We start from the raw sequence: 16,107 nt of genomic DNA, 5'->3' as shown, positions 1-16,107 counted from the left end.
TTATTCTCCTCCTCCGCGAGAATAATTGTGATGCTTGCCGTCAATACAGGCCTGTTGAGCCTGCTGTGGAAAGTAAACCTGGAGGTCTGAAAAGAGTTATGCGGAAGAGACCCAGCTTGACCCAGGGGTGGAGAAGAAGGGGAGGCTGAGGCAATGGGAATGACGTTCTGTGGAGCAGGACGAGAGGTTCGGCCTCTGTTTCCCGTGTTGCTTCCTCTGCGCGAGATACCTCGACGGTGAGGCATGCTTGGGAGAACAGATTGACTGAGAAAGGGGTTGAGGCGGAGCAAGCGGGTGAGAATTTGAGCGCAGAGGAGTCCAATGATATTCAAAGACCAAGCAATCTTCCAAATTCGATGGACCAGGCAGGAGTGCGGGAAGAGTTCTGCGCAGAGGTGAATAAAACCAGTGACAATTGCATGAATGAAAAACGGATCCATACATAAGAACTGACCTGTATGCGCTTGAACCAGGCGCTCATAAATGCTAAGCTGCGAGACCATCATTCCAATCTGCAACGAATTAACTTCGCATGCCTTTGAAGGAGTTTGCCAGCCCGAGGCGCATGCCATGAGGGCCATCCGCCAGCCAGGTGCCAGGCCAGCTGCCTGCTCTGTGCGGCGTCCCATTAATATCATTGAATGCCACCCACATCCGGGTGTGTGTCATTCTCCTGAAGTTTATCCTGTATCACAATTTTCTGGAACTCAGAGAGTTGGTCCTCGGAGGCTATGCTGGAGATTGTGCCTGCAAAGAATCCTACCCCAGTTTCCACTCCGAGATTAGCAAGAAAGTCAGCGAGCTTGTTTCCTTCCCTCCTGGTGTGTCTGAAGGAGATTGCTTGATGCTGAGAAAGCCATCTGTCTATTAGCTCAAGCCTTTGGGCCATCCTCCAACTATTACTAACTTTATGAATGGGGGATCCATGCATTAGTTTTGTAACCATTCTTATTATGATTTGTGAATCCCCCTCTATGATGAGCGGAAAAAAGCTTCTTTCTTGAGCCAGGGTGAGACCTCTCCATAATCCCTCCAATTCGGCAGAGTTGTTGGTGTCCCAACCTTTTGAACCCATAAAAATAAGCTGAGGAGTGCCATGGTGATCTCTGAAGACCCCCCCATACCCTGCTTTCCCTGGATTCCCCTTTGAGGCCCCATCGAAATTAAGCTGGAACATGTTACTGGGCGGCGGAGTCCATTTACCTGATTCTTTTTCCTTCATGGTAGGATTCTTTTTGATGATCGTTTGCTGATTTATCTGGATCCTCCAATTATCCCACACTGTTTTTTCCTGCGGTAATGAGGGAAAATCTTCTGAGTACCATTCTCTAATTGATAGAGACTCCTTGATATTCTGATGTATTTTGGTCCATATCTGCTCTAAGGGCATAGATTGATCCTTAAAAACTCTTCTATTTCGCTCTTTCCAGATGTTCCACATCAGTAGGCTAGGTATAAGCTGCCATAGAGTGTTGAGGAGTTTGCTTTGGTATGGCGTTTGACTCCAGTTGCGAATAGTGGCTCTTAGATCTCCTTGCACTCTGCCCTCTTTTTGGCAACGGAAGGCTACCTTCTCCCACAGCTTTCGTCCAATTTGACAGGTTTGCATGAGATGTATAGCTGTTTCCTCTTCTTGCATACAGTTGAGACATATGGATGGGCCTGAGAAGCTTCTTTTCCGGAGATTATCCCAAGTTAGAATTTTATTGTGACATAGGAGCCATAAAAAAGTGGATACCTTCGGCCAGATGGATGAGTGCCATATTTTGTCCCATAGAGTGTCTTTGATTAGCTGATCTTGGACTATTATCTTATACGCTTCCTTTGTGGTGAATGTTCCTTTCTCTTCATATCCCCATCTTAGAATGTCCGGTTCTTCTGAGATAGGGATTTGCCTCTTTTGTAATTCTGTGGAAAGATACTGCTGAACTTGCTCAGAGTTGTGCGTTATAATTTGATTTGCATCCTTCCATTGTCTATGTCCCTGTGTGGCAGAGGGGTTCCAGAACTGACTAACCTTGGCTAACTGATTGATATCCTGCTCTGATATTGGATGGTTAGGGAATACGTCCCTTATTTTTGGGAATTGCTGCCAGGAGTCTTCCCAAAATCTAGCCGTGCATCCATTCTTGACTTCCCAAAAACTGTGCTTTTGTATGAGATTTATATGTTGAATAGCCGAGTTCCAAATTACCGACCCCGTGCTTAATTCCATCATTCGAATTCTCTCTTCCATAGGACAGTTGCTTGCATACTTAGCTGTCCAGAGGGAGGCCCAGGGGGTATTAGGATTGGCTAGCCATCTCCACCAGACTTTAGCTCCCATTGTCCTATTGCTGTGCTCAGGATCTCTTAGCCCAATGCCCCCGGCTTTCTTCGGAAGACATACCTTGTCCCATTTTACTAGAGCCCATTTTCGATTGTGGCCTGAGCTTCCCCATAAGAAGTTGCGCTGGAGATTCTTAATTTCTTTGAGTACCCATTTTGGTGCTGCAAGGATGGAGAAGAGATACAAGGGCATGGAATGAAGGACTGCCTTGATGAGAACAAGTCTGCTGGCCATATTAAGGGCTCGGTGAGTCCAGAGGGTGAGCCGAGCCTCCAGCTTTTCCAGCAAGTGTTTCCAAGAAGAGTGTTTGAGGGCTGAGGCAATTAAAGGAGCTCCAAGGTATTTGGAGGGCAGGGAAGCAATGGTGAAGCCCAGGATACGGGCTATGGCTTTCTGGGTGGGAGCAGGGGTATTAAAGAAAAAAAATTGAGATTTGACGCGATTAATAAGGGCACCAGAGGCATCAGAGAAGTTCGAAAGGAGGGATTTGAGGAGGCGAGCTTCTTGCACCGATGGATAACCAAAAAGCATGTTGTCATCCACAAATTGCTGGTGGGAGTAAGATGGGGAGTTGTTGAATGAAAGGCCTTTTAGATGCTGAGAGAGCCGGGCTGAGGTTAGACTTCTACCTAGTCCTTCAGCCATAATAACAAAAAGAAAGGGTGACAAGGGGTCTCCTTGCCTGATACCTCTGGAGGGACGATACGTTGCCGAGGGGATACCATTGATAAGAACAGAGAAAAAACTGAAGACAAAAGATTAAAAATCCATCTGACCCATGACGGGGCAAAACCAAAGGCAGTAAGAATTTTTTGAATATAAACCCAACTGATACTATCAAAAGCTTTAGATAGATCTATCTTAAGCAGCATACCTGGTTTTTTGGTCTGCTTTAAAGAATGGATTATCTCATGAGTTAAAATAATCCCATCCGTTATTTGTCGGCCTTCTACATAACCAGACTGCTCGGGCGAGATTATAAGAGGGAGCAGCGGCTTTAGTCTGGTAGCTATAACTTTTGAGACGATTTTATAGATAATATTGCATAGGGCAATCGGTCTATACTTATCTGGAGTGTTGGATTCTTCCACCTTTGGAATTAAAGCAATGAATGTGGCATTTAGCCCTGGGTACATCCAACGTAATGCGCGGGACTCCTCCACCACTTGCCATACCTCAGCTTTTATAAGGTCCCAAAACTTATGAAAAAAGTTTGATGTAAATCCATCCGGGCCCGGCACTTTCCCTGCCTTCAATTGTTGAACAGCCTCTTCAACTTCCTGCAAGTTGATGGGTTTGAGGAGGAGACTATTATGCTCCTCTGTTATTACTTTTGGGATATCCTTTAGGAGCTTATTTATAGCCGGCATTCTGTCCATACTGGGTTCTTGGTGTGCTTTCTTAAAGTATCTGAGAAATTCCTCTTCAATGCCTTTGTGAGTCTCTATTCTATTCCCCTGTTCATTTTTGATGTGGGTGATGCAATTGTTCATTCTGCGCTGCACTGTAGTTTTATGGAAAAATTTTGTATTCTTTTCCCCATCCTTTAGCCATCTAATCCTCGATTTCTGCCTCCAAAGGGTTTCCTCCTGTTTAGCTCTCTCTAATATTTGAGATTCTATGATTTGCTCCTGCTTGGTGAGTTCATCTGAGCGTCCTTCAGTGATGATTCTTTGCTGGATCATCTTCATTTCTTGATTAAGAGTAGCCTGAGCTTTAAAAATGTTGCCAAAAGTATTGTGATTCCAGCGTTTGATTTCGCCTTTAAGATGCTTTAGTTTTTGCTGAAACATGGACATCTTTGTACCTCTGATAGGATTGAAGTTGAGCCAAGTTGATCTAACTAATTCATCAAAATCCGGATGAGTTAACCAGAATTCTTCAAATCGGAAAGGACGCCTGATGCTGTTACCTGGCCTATTCCATTGAAGTTCGATAGGCCAGTGGTCTGATCCTGAGACAGGTAGGATGGACGCTATGAATTCCCCTCCCAGGTGAGTTGCATTGTCTGAAATGAGGAATCTGTCAAGACGCGAAGCAATCTGTTGCGATCCCTCTCTCTTATTGCTCCAAGTGAAGATGCCATTGCTTGAGGGAACATCTACCAACCAGTTGGTTTGAATGAAGTCTTTTAGCAGATTCCCATCATTATTTGTTCTGCTTCTACCACCTTGCTTCTCCTCCATTCTTGCTATCATATTAAAATCACCTCCAGAAATCCAAAGCGGGTATGGCCTGTCTGAGTTGAGGTCTGACAGTGTATTCAGGATTTGAGCTTTGTGAGTAGTATCCTGAGGGAAGTAAACATTAGTTACAAGTCCATAGGTGTTGGTGCCGATTAGATGAAAAGTTGCCTGAATGAAGCTTTTATTAGCATGTATGTTGTTTAGTTGAATGGCTCGCGCATCCGAGAGTATTGCAAGTCCTCCCAATGCCCCTTGAGCATCAACAGCTATTACTAGCCCTCCTGGCCAGGGTTTTGCTGCTATTTTTGCCAAAACTGTCGAGTTACATTTAGTCTCCTGCAGAAAAAGTATGCTTGGTTTTTCTTGCATAAGCATATTTTTTAATAATATGCCTTTCCTTGGGCCATTGAGCCCCCTTATATTCCATGATATTAGCTTCATTGAGAAGGGTGGGGGTCAATATTAAAGTACTTGGTCAGCTTGGCATACCTCCCTGACTCCACTAACACCTCTCCTATCTTGATGGTTCTCTCAAGTGTTGTTTTTCTGCCTCTCTTCTTATTGTCCTTGGTGATAAATTTGCCATCCCATGGACTTCCTATCTGGACTCCTAAAGAGTATTTCTTTTGTGCCCGATTTAGGACCTCTACCAGGTTGTCCACTTGCCGATCTGGTATTTTTTCAAAATTCCCTATTTTGCATGCTTGTTCCAGTCCTAGGATATCCAGATCCCCTATGTCTAAAGACTCAGGATCTTCTTCCATGATTTGAGGCTCTTGAGAGGGTTCCTCTCTTTCTTTTGGTGACTTGGCGCTTGGTTCAGTGTTGTCAACTTCCATTCCCTGGGAATGCCAGGATTGAGATTTGGATTGAGATTGAAGGATTGATTTCTTGAGAGGGATATCTCCTGATTGCTGTGAAGTTTCTTCCAACTGTTCTTTATTAGATTCTTTGTCCTTCTGCGGTTCCTTCTCCAGATCTTGCATGTCAGTCTTAGCTAGGGCTTCAAAGCTATTACTCGTTGAGGGTTTTTTCATGTTGACTGGATTTGTCTTGGGATTGACTGTTGATCTTTTGTTCCCTCTTCTACGGTTTGTTACCTTAGTATAACCATCAGGCGTTTGGTTATCTGAACTTTCTTGAGAAGGGGGTTTCTTGTTCAGTGGACAGTCTCTGTAGAGATGCCCTATATCATGGCATTTCCTACATCTAAATGGTACATGCTCATAATCTATAACTTGAATCCATTCAACATCTTCATGAAAGAAACTTACCGTGTCTGGCAGGGCTTGCTTAAGGTCCATGTAAACACAGATCCGTGCATAAGACGTGTATCTGCATAGTTTTGTTTCCTCTGCGACCTTGACAAACTCGCCTAGTGTGTTCCCAATCTCCTGAAGAGATTTTTCTTCCCAGTATTCCCAAGGAAGCGAGTACAGCCTTATCCACACGGGGGCATAGCTAAGGTCTTCCTTGTCTGGATTGAATCTTTCGACCCACGCTTTGAGATATAATCCTGCAGAGTTGAAAAAATAAGGACCCCCATCCAGAATCCTATTGCGATCTTCCAGGCAGTTGAAGACTGCAGTAAAGAACCCCTTTGGCCCTAGATGCAGAGTAATATGCCCTTTTGGGTTCCATTTGGTGCTTATCCAGCTTCTCAGCGCTCTCTCAGTCGGCCATATTCCAATGAATTTGCCAATCAGCGCATGATCTCTCATATACTGTATTCTGGCATTGATACGATGACTGGGGAACTCCACTCTTGGCCTGTGAGTTGCAACTGGCTTGCATGTGGAGGAACTTGCCTTATTTTTGTCTTCCTGATCTGTCTCCTTGCCCTGTTGCTTGCTGTGTCCCGTATTGCCTCCGCTCTGTTCGTTTTCTTTGTCTGATTCTTTCGTCGGTTGCGTTTGACTGTCCTTTTTGGGGGGAGGTGCATCGCCCTCCCCCTGAGGGGACTGCATTCTACTGTTTGCTTATGGCCGGCTCATGCTAACCACAAATCCGCTCTGGTTATTTCAGTGTTGTACTGTGTCTGTCAAGCCTGCCGTTGCAGGGACTGCAGAAACCCTAGGATGGGTTGCAGAATCCTTAGGTCATCTGTCGTCCAATCCCTACTCTCAGCTAATGATGACTAGACCATATTATTGTAGTTCTTGTTACATAACCATATTTTTGTTTGTAGACTAAATTAGTCATTCATGTTAGTCATTTTTAGTTCTATTACTTATTAGCTAGTCATATACGTTTAACCCTGGACTAAATTAGTCGTTTATGTAGTCATTTTTAGTTGGGTCATTTAATATTTGATCATTTTTTGTAGTATTTCACTTGGAAAAGTTGCAATGACTAAATTTTTTAGTCACCTAGTCACTAATTTCTCATTTTCTACTATTGAATAGTAGGTGATTTATCTACAATCCCAAGTGATCAGGATATCGCAACCACCTCTTTTGTTGCATGCTTTGCATATATTTTCTGATGTGGAGAGGACTTATTCGTCCATGTCTTTCCATGGAAACCGAACTTATAGTCTATCGCATTGTGACTATGCTTATAGCATCATCAACAATAGAGAGGAATGCCTTCGTAATCCAGTTAACTATGAGGAAATAGTGTCATTGTGAGAAAGAAACATCTCACCCTAGAGTCCTATCTACCTCATTGCACTCCCTAAGTTTGTTTCTAATCTCTACCAGTGCCTATTGATCCAGGTGGATATTGGTGGTACCCCTCCTATTCCACTTGGACCCCCACCATTGTATCTTTCAGTTTTTTAGTTTCCTCAATTGTAGCACAGTTTACTATTTTCGGCAGTTTTTCGGGTCCTAAACTTCCGGAGCCGTTTTGAGGCCCTAAATGATGTTTTTTGGGAAGAAAACTAGTGGCAAAGATGGGTTTTAACTTAATATTCATTGTCAATAGTTGTAATCCTCGAATAGATATTTCTAACGAGGTACCGTGTGCATCAAATGAAGATCATAAGCCAAAGTTACGACCCCGGGAAGTTGATGTACCAACTTACCCCAATGGGGCCCATAGCTTGGCGTTTCATCTCCTAGTGTTAGGTTTTTGAATGTATAGGGTTTTCCATTATTTCTCTATAATAAATAGGCCTTCAAGCCTCATTGTAACACAGTTCATAGGAATGTAGCCACCACATCTCTTCTTAGAGATAAGCTACCATCGCCCGAGCTAGTCTTATTTCCATTCTATTTGTAAGCATATTTCAGTATTTGATATTAATGGAATGAAGTGTTATTCCTGTCGTGTTTCTGTATTTATGGTTATATCTGTAATTTTTTGTGTTCCTGTTTAAATCCAGATCAATGGTATCAAAGTGGTTTTCTCTTTCTCTATTTTTCTTTTCATGTCCCTAATGAGGTCAGGGTATAAGGAGTCAGGGCTCGAACTGGTTGAAACTTTACAAGATTAGCCTCGCAAACCCAAACAACTGCCCATGGGGCAAGAAACGAAAAATGAGAGAGTAGGATATCCTATCAAAATATTTCTCAAGCAGGCCCTTGAGAAACAAAGGAATGTGATGATGGATAACTTTGTCAGCTCGTTCAACGGTTTCCCACCAGCAACGCATCCACATCCAAGAGCCACTCTTGAGGCACCACTCCTTTCAAGGTATAAGCAAATTTTAACATTCCCATAGTTGAGGGAAAAATAGAGGCATGCATTGTAGATAAATGGTTAAATCTGCTAGTAGGATATTTTTATGTTCATGATTTTTCTATCTGGGAAAATATTTCTTTTTCTCTTCATAAAGTCACCCCCCACATCAAGGACTAGTGGGAAACATATTGTGAGCAGAAGGATGAAAGTATGCCCTCACTATTTTCAGCCGCACCCACTTGGAATTTGTTCTGGGATGCCATCAAGGAGCAGTACTACCTTGTCAGGAGCTACGAGGATAAATACATAAAGTGGACCATGCTATAGTAGGTAAGGGGCGAAGATGTGTCAGAGTTTACGAATTTTTTTTATACCCTTCATAGGAAGGTTGGGTATCAAAGATTCTGAGAAACATTTGGTACTCAAGTACTGCACCTACCTACACAGGTACATCTAGGATGAGATGAATTTCCTGGACATATCCTCACTTGGCAAGGCTTACCAATACGCTGTCAAAATTGAGCATAGGCTTAAACAGAAAAAGCGAGACTTTAAACCTGTGAATCCGAAGCAATGGAAAGGTGCCCCCAAACCATAGAACAAAGGAAAAAGCCAAGGTGAGGTGGCCCAGGAAAACTCGCCAAAGCCACAAATAAAGAACAACACCATGAAGCTGAAGAAGGAAATAGGAAAGTGGTGTGAATTCCATAAGAGCTCCACTCAAAACAAAAGTGACTGTCAGGCCAAGCAGTCACTGGTGGCCAAGTTGAAGGCTTCTAAATCAGATGCATGTTCCAACTCTGAGTCATAACCTAACAAGGGTAATGATAAAGGTAATTATATTATAGATGCGAAGCCCAATGCCACTATTGTGACCATGAAGATCCACAAGGAGGAACCTGAAAATCGATAGGAGGAGAAGCGCCTCTTCGACTCCCAGATGTGGGTAAAGGGTTCCTCACTACAATTCATTGTTGATAGCAGGAGCCAAAAGAACCTCATTTCAACAAAGGTCATGAATCGGTTGGGCTTACTAACCACAGCACACCCAAAACTGTACACCATCGGGTGGCTTCACCAAGGATGGGATCTTCGCGTCAGCCAGTAGTGTCACCTTCCATACAACATCAAGCCCTTCATGGATGAGGTATTATGTGACATTGCTCCTCTTGATGTTTTTGATGTATTATTAGCCCAACCATACTTATGGAAGCAACATGTTGTGTATGATTCAAGGCCTTTCGCTATTATTGTTACCTTGGGAAATAAGTTGTACAGGATACTAGAGGTAACACCGCCTATTGCCATCTCTTTGGTTACTCCAAAACAATGCAGTAAGATCATTTCCAAAACCAGGAATTTTGTTTTCCTAATGATACGCCCTCAGGAAAAGAAGAATATGGTGGCCACGACCTTCATACAGAGCCCCTCCACATGACAACAATAGATGGACAAGGTCATGGAGTAGTATGAGGACACATTCACCCCCTCCACAGGGGTGCCTTTGCACTGTCAGGTCAAGCACTCCATTGATCTGACCCCAAGTGTGTTGAGTGCTCTATTCTGGAGAACAACGAAATAAAGAGCAAAATTTAGGAGTTGTTGCAGAAAGGTGACATCTGGCTGAGTTCATCACCCTGTGGGAGCCCAAATGTTTTGGTACAGAAGAAGGACAAGACTTGGAAACTTTGTATTAACTATCGGGTGTTGAAAAATATCAGTATAAGTAATAGGTACCCAATCCCACAAATTGATGACCTTTTGGACCAATTCAAGGGGGAAAAATATTTCAGCAAGATTGACTTGAAGTCTAGATATCACCAGGTAGCAATTGAACCCTCCGATGTGTGGAAGATTGTCTTCAAAGCTAATGAGGGCCTTTTCGAATCGCCGGTTATGCCTTTCAGGTTCAAAAATGCTCCTACAACCTTCATGAGGCTGATTGGTGACATCTTGCGACCATTCACCAACTCATTTGTAGTGGTATACTTGGATGACATCTTTATCTTCATCCAGAGTTAGGAAGAGCACCTCCCTCTGTGCCAATTTGGAGAAATGCACTTTTGGCATGACCCAAGTCCAGTATCCTGGATACATAATTGATGAACGGGGGGTGCATGTGGATCCATCCAAGATCCAAGTAATTCGGGACAGACCCAACCACTCTAAAAGAGCTCGACAGCTTTCTGGGCCTTAACAATTGCTACCATAGGTTTGTGTTGGGTTCTATCATATCACTTGGCCCTTGAGTCAAGTCACTAAGGGAGGACCAAAAGAAAAATTCTTTTGGTTTGAATCTCAACATAAGGCATTCACAAAGTTGAAACATCACCTCTACTCTGCACTAGTGCTCACATTACTAGACTTGCAACAACCATTTGAGATCAAGACAGATGCCTACGACTATGCTATTGGGGCAGTCCTTACTCAACAGGGGCATCCAATGGCATATCATAGCGAGACACTTTCAAACACAGTTCAGAAGTATCCCACTTATGAAAAAGAGGTATTCCATTGTGCAGGCCTACAAACAATGGAAGCATTACATTTTTGGGAAGGAAATGGTCATCCACACAAACCACCGACTCCTGCAGTTCATACAGACGCAAGGGAAGTTGCAGAATTAACTCAATCATAAGTCGTCCACATACTTGCAACAGTTCCATTTGAATATCAAGTACAAGAAGGGAAACACCAATAATGTTGCAAACTGCCTCAAACGACCCCCAATCATGGCATTAACCACTGTGCTCAACTCTTGTGGGCACAAGACTTCTGATTGGCCACTTCTCTACAAAAGTGACCCAGAATTTGGCCACACATGCCAGACGCTCTTGGAGGGTCAGCACGTGCCAAATTTTCACCTCCAAGATGCACTGTTATGCCACCTAGGACACCTTTGTGTTCCTTCAAGCGAGCATGCCAAGATGATTTGGGGAATGCACTACAATCGAGTCGTTGGACATTGTGGGGTTAAGAAAACAGTGGCAGTACTGCAGAAGTATTTCTACTGGCCGAATCTTCGACATCATGCCGAAAAGTACATCAGATCCTGCACTGACTTCGCCATTTCCAAATCGACCATCAAGAAGCAAGGCCTCTATACTTCGCTGCCTACCCCTAATTGACCTTGGGAATCCATTTCCATGGATTACATGTAGGGCCTTCCTTCTACCAAGCATGGAAATGACTGTGTTTTTGCGGTCGTCAACAAATTTTTGAAGATGGCCATTATGGAAGCCTGCAAGAAGAATATCATAGCAGAAGCTACTACTAAACTCTTCTTTGAACGAGTGTGGGTACACTTTTGGATCCCACAGTCTATCATCTCAGATCAGGACAACAGGTCCCTTAATACATTTTGGTCTAGTCTCTGCTCGATGCTGGACACCAAGCTCACTAAGTCCACAACTTTCCTTCCCTAAACTGATGGCCAGACAGAGGTCATCAATAGGATGATCGTACACATTCTATGCATTTACAACTCAAAGAATCCACAGACATGGGAGAGCCTGCCCTATGTCTAGCATAGCTATAATCGTGCTCTGCACAGCTCGACTAGCCACAACCCTTTTCAGGTGGGCTTGGGATTCTAGCCACTATGTCCCATTGATGTGGTCATAACATTTGCAGCTACTTAGGTAAATTCAGCTCATGTCCAGTCCAAAGCCGACAAGGCAAACAAATTCATTGAGCACATTCAACACATCTACCAACAGGTCCATGACATCTTACACAAAGCCAATGCTAAGTACAAGCAGTGAAATGATTAGCATCGGGTGCCACACAAGTTTGAGGTGGGTGAAAAAGTTTGGCTACATTTGTAGAAGGAGTGCCTCGCTGGGCCCCATCGCAAGCTTCACCCACTCCGATATGGGCCATACACCATCTACAAGGTAGTAGGGGACAATTCCTTCGAGCTCATTATTCCACCATTCCTTGGTCTACACCTAGTGTTCAATGTGGACCGCCTTCAGCCCTACTTTCCACCATTATTGGACACATCCGACATTGCAGAACAACTCACACCAATAGAGTTAAACCCAAACTGCATGGAAAATGTCACAACTGATTAGATCATGGACACACATACCAAGAACACCCGACAACAAAGGATCCAACTATATCGAGTAGTCAAAGCAAGCCAACTCCTTCACCAGGACAAGTGGCTCACCAAGGACCAAGTTCAGCAGAAGTTTCCTCATCTCATGGAGAAACTCAACGCAATGGGGACCATTGCTTCCTAAGGAGAGAGGAATGATCTAGGTGGATATTCGTGGCCACCCGCTTGTTCCACTTAGACCCCCACCATTCTTTGATTTTTTTAGTTTCCTTAATTGTAGCACAATTTACTATTTTTAGCAGTTTTTCGGGTCCTGAACTTCTGGAGCTGTTTTGAGGCCTTAAACGATGTTCTTTGGGAAAACCACTAGCAAATACCAGTTTTCAACTTGATATTTGTTGTTATCAGTTGTAATCCTTAGATATATATATTTCTAACGAGGCACCTTTTGTGTCAAACAGAGAGCGTATGCCAAAGTTACAACCCCAAGAAGTTGATGTACCAACTTACCCCAACGGGGCCCATAGTTTGGTGTTTCATCTCCTAAGGTTATGTTTTTAGATGTTTAGGGTTTTCCATTATTTCTCAATAATAAGAAGGCCTTCAAGCCTCATTGTAACACAGTTCAAAGGCATGTAACCGCCACATTTCTTCTTAGAGATAAGCTACCATCACCCGAGCTAGTCTTATTTCCATTTTATTTGTAAGCATATTTCAACATTTCATATTAATGAAATGAAGTGTTATTCCTGCTGCATCTCTGTATTTATGGTTATATCTGTAATTTGTTATGTTCCTATTTAAATTCAGATCACATGCGCTAACAAAAAATGTACTTTTATTCCTGGAAAGGGAACCTAGAGAGGTGTTTTATCCATCTTTTCACGCATAGGATCAAATAGAGTCCAATGCTTGAGAAGAATTGGATATGTGTCTATACTCCAAAAATTATTCATAACCCATTGAAACTCTATAGAAGAGTTGAAGAAAAAATGGTATCATCCCCTTACCAGGATCTTAAAATATGGAAAAGGATTGATCTATTCCTCCATTCCTTAGACATCCAATCATTGATTGTCTTCCCAATGAAGCAGAATCCTCGAACATCCCACCAATGAAAGATCGAACATTTGTATGACCTGATGCATCTCAGTACTATCACCTAGAACCATAAAGAGTTTCCCCTTCTTTCCTTTACAGATGATTTTTTTCTATTTTCTAGTTCCCGAAGGTTGAGGACTTAACACCAGTTTAAAGAAATAGTCATCATCTAGAGCAGAAACCCTAGAGGTGACTGTTTGGGGATCTATTGGAACCAAGTCTTAGGTGGAATCAAAGTCTCCCACAAGAGAAGCCACCTTTGGAAGATAGGTTATTTAGAAACCCTCAAAGCTACCTAATGGAACAAAAATTGATGCTGGGTGGGATGAGGGAAAAACTGCAACAGTGCAGGGTTCAACTAGAACTGAAAAGGGGAGAAAAAAATGTCCAACGGTTTTGTGCTAAAATTAGTAGGAAGACCCACAAAAAGGAAGGGTTGAATCTAAAAAAGATTTTTCTACTATATCAACCCCAAAAGAGAACCCTAGTGAATGTGTATCTTTGGTGGTAGCCATGGGAGGAAGGGATAGATGAGGGCATGGATCCCTTTTTGAACCAAGTGGACCCCAGCTCACAGAGAGGGTAGGAGCATCAACAATAGATATTGGTAACCCCGAAGCTTTAGGGGGAACTGAACAACCACCTTGTTCTATTTTATGCTAATGAAAACCCTCCTCGTAACACTCATCTAGATGAAATATATCCCCATCAACATCTAGGGCCATGGACCCAAGACCCAAAACCTCCCCAAGCCTTGGTCTAACAATAGGTGCAATGAATATTCTTTGGACAATCACGAGGTCCTCCAAATAATCCGTCAAGATTTCCCCCATGACAACTTCTCACAGTAAACAATGAAAACTGTAATGGAGCAGGTAGCCACTAAGTATGTCTGTCATATGTGGGAGAAAAATACAAAAATTTTGTAAAAGCCTCCCCTTTGTGTCAATTTTACTGTGAACAATCTCCCCTATACAGGATCCTCCCAACAAGAAATCGCCACTGGAAAACCCTATTTGCGTAGGTAAAATCGATGAAGAAACCTCTAAAGAGGATATATCTATATCTATATATATATATATATATATATATATATATATATATATATATATATATATATATATATTACTGGAAGAAACGGTTATCTTTATAGCATGTTTTATGGTAAAATTTGCTCCAAATTTGGTATAGATTTTTTAAAATCGTAAATTTAAGTTGTTGAGAAAATAGGCATATTCTATAGTGCAGTATGAGGGTGATGTGTGATTCCATTCATGCTAAACCTAGAGTTGATATGTGTCTCTTTTAAAATTGAAAAAAAATATTATCTAAATAAAAATAGGAAGTCATCTATAATAAAAATAATAATGAATATATGTTGAGGTTTTCCATTACACCAAAACCTGCAGGAATTATTAAACTTCCAAACCATTATCATTATGTTTTTAAGTGGTCCCAGGGTGGATCCCATAGTTGCAGTTAGTCCACGTGATCGATTCCCAAAGAAGTGAGTGTCAAAATCCAACACCCCTTTCAAATGCAAATCGAGGAATCGAACCTAGGCCGAGGCTCTAATACTATGTAAGTGTATTGTTACTCACAATGTTATTGTGTCAAAGTGTATAAAATATCTCCATTATATAGCAATGGAGGAGGCCCATTGTTGGATCAGGATAACTATGACAACTTGACAGATGCAAGTCCCTATGTGAGCTTACAACTCACCATACTTAGCTCATAGGGAAATGAAGCATTGGAAAAGCCAACTCTAACACCCCCCTTAAGTGAAACATAGGGAGTAACTAAAAAAAAAAAAAACAAAGAATGGGTCCCAACCTCAAGGCCTAATTAAGTACCCATGTACAAACTCTCATAAGCGAAGAAAGAGAGGAAAACTCGTAGGAAAAATCTCACCCCAAAAGGGAGAAAGATGTCATTGCTCAAATTATCATGGGGCTGAAACTGTAGATCCCCATAATGATCCATTGAATGGAAATAACATAGGCTTGCTCCAATAAAGAAGTACAGAGTGTTGAAGTACCAAAACTTTGAAGATGAGAGCCATGAATCCTAAATGAGGTTGGTCGATCTCTGAAGTAGGATTGTTGTAGAGTCACACAGGTGGAAAACATTATCAAATTCTCCCAAAAAATCTCCAGAGAAAAAAGGCGTTGGTAAAAAACTAGGAAAAAGGCTTCAAACAGAAGCAACACCATCAACCAACAAACAAACAATGAGGCCTATAAGTATGGAAAATTTCATACAACAACATTCCTAAAGTTGTCTAAACACCATCACCATTACACTGATCAAACAAAGAAATGACAACAATATTTGTCACCATCTAACCACCCCCCCCAAAAAAAACACAATTGCGGAAGAAGCAAGAATCAACCATCTTCATTGTTAGAAAATCACCCCCCCCATCCCTTGAAGCACAACTAAGGGAACAATGGAAATCAACAATGAATAATTGATGCAACATGATGCTATGACTTCTTCAAGCATTGGTTCAAATGATGCCACGACCATTCATCGATACATCCACAAATGATCTTGATGGTCAACACTAGTCCACGATTCATTCTCTCACTTCTCTTCTATAACGATCTTAATGCAGGACTAGTAATTGACTAAGAATGCTGATGCTTAGGTAATTTCTTCTGATGAGGATGTACAAATAGCTTAGTTTTTTCCTCTGTAGACTCAGAGTTGAGTGCCACAACATTTTCATCTAGAATGACATTAGAAGCCATGTCATCAATATGTTTATCACAATTAACAAGAGAATTTTCTTCAAG

The 16,107-nt window shown here is 42.1% G+C and overlaps 1 protein-coding gene across 1 annotated transcript; it reads right to left on the bottom strand.

The window, feature by feature from the left end:
• Positions 1–634: 634 nt before the first annotated feature.
• LOC149220228 (uncharacterized) lies at positions 635–6,482 on the bottom strand. The gene is made up of 4 exons (XM_089387027.1): positions 5,790–6,482; positions 5,025–5,615; positions 3,204–4,851; positions 635–2,964 (listed from the first exon to the last, which is right to left on the bottom strand). Exons 1-4 carry the CDS (start codon positions 6,480–6,482, stop codon positions 635–637), a joined length of 5,262 nt encoding a protein of 1,753 aa, XP_089243153.1.
• Positions 6,483–16,107: the final 9,625 nt, after the last annotated feature.

The sequence above is a fragment of the Pinus tabuliformis genome, chromosome Q, assembly GCF_031772625.1.
Source record: "Pinus tabuliformis cultivar Carrire ecotype Pingquan chromosome Q, CPIR1, whole genome shotgun sequence".
In the NCBI taxonomy this organism is placed as follows: domain Eukaryota; kingdom Viridiplantae; phylum Streptophyta; class Pinopsida; order Pinales; family Pinaceae; genus Pinus; species Pinus tabuliformis.
This window is presented reverse-complemented; position numbering and strand designations above follow the sequence as displayed.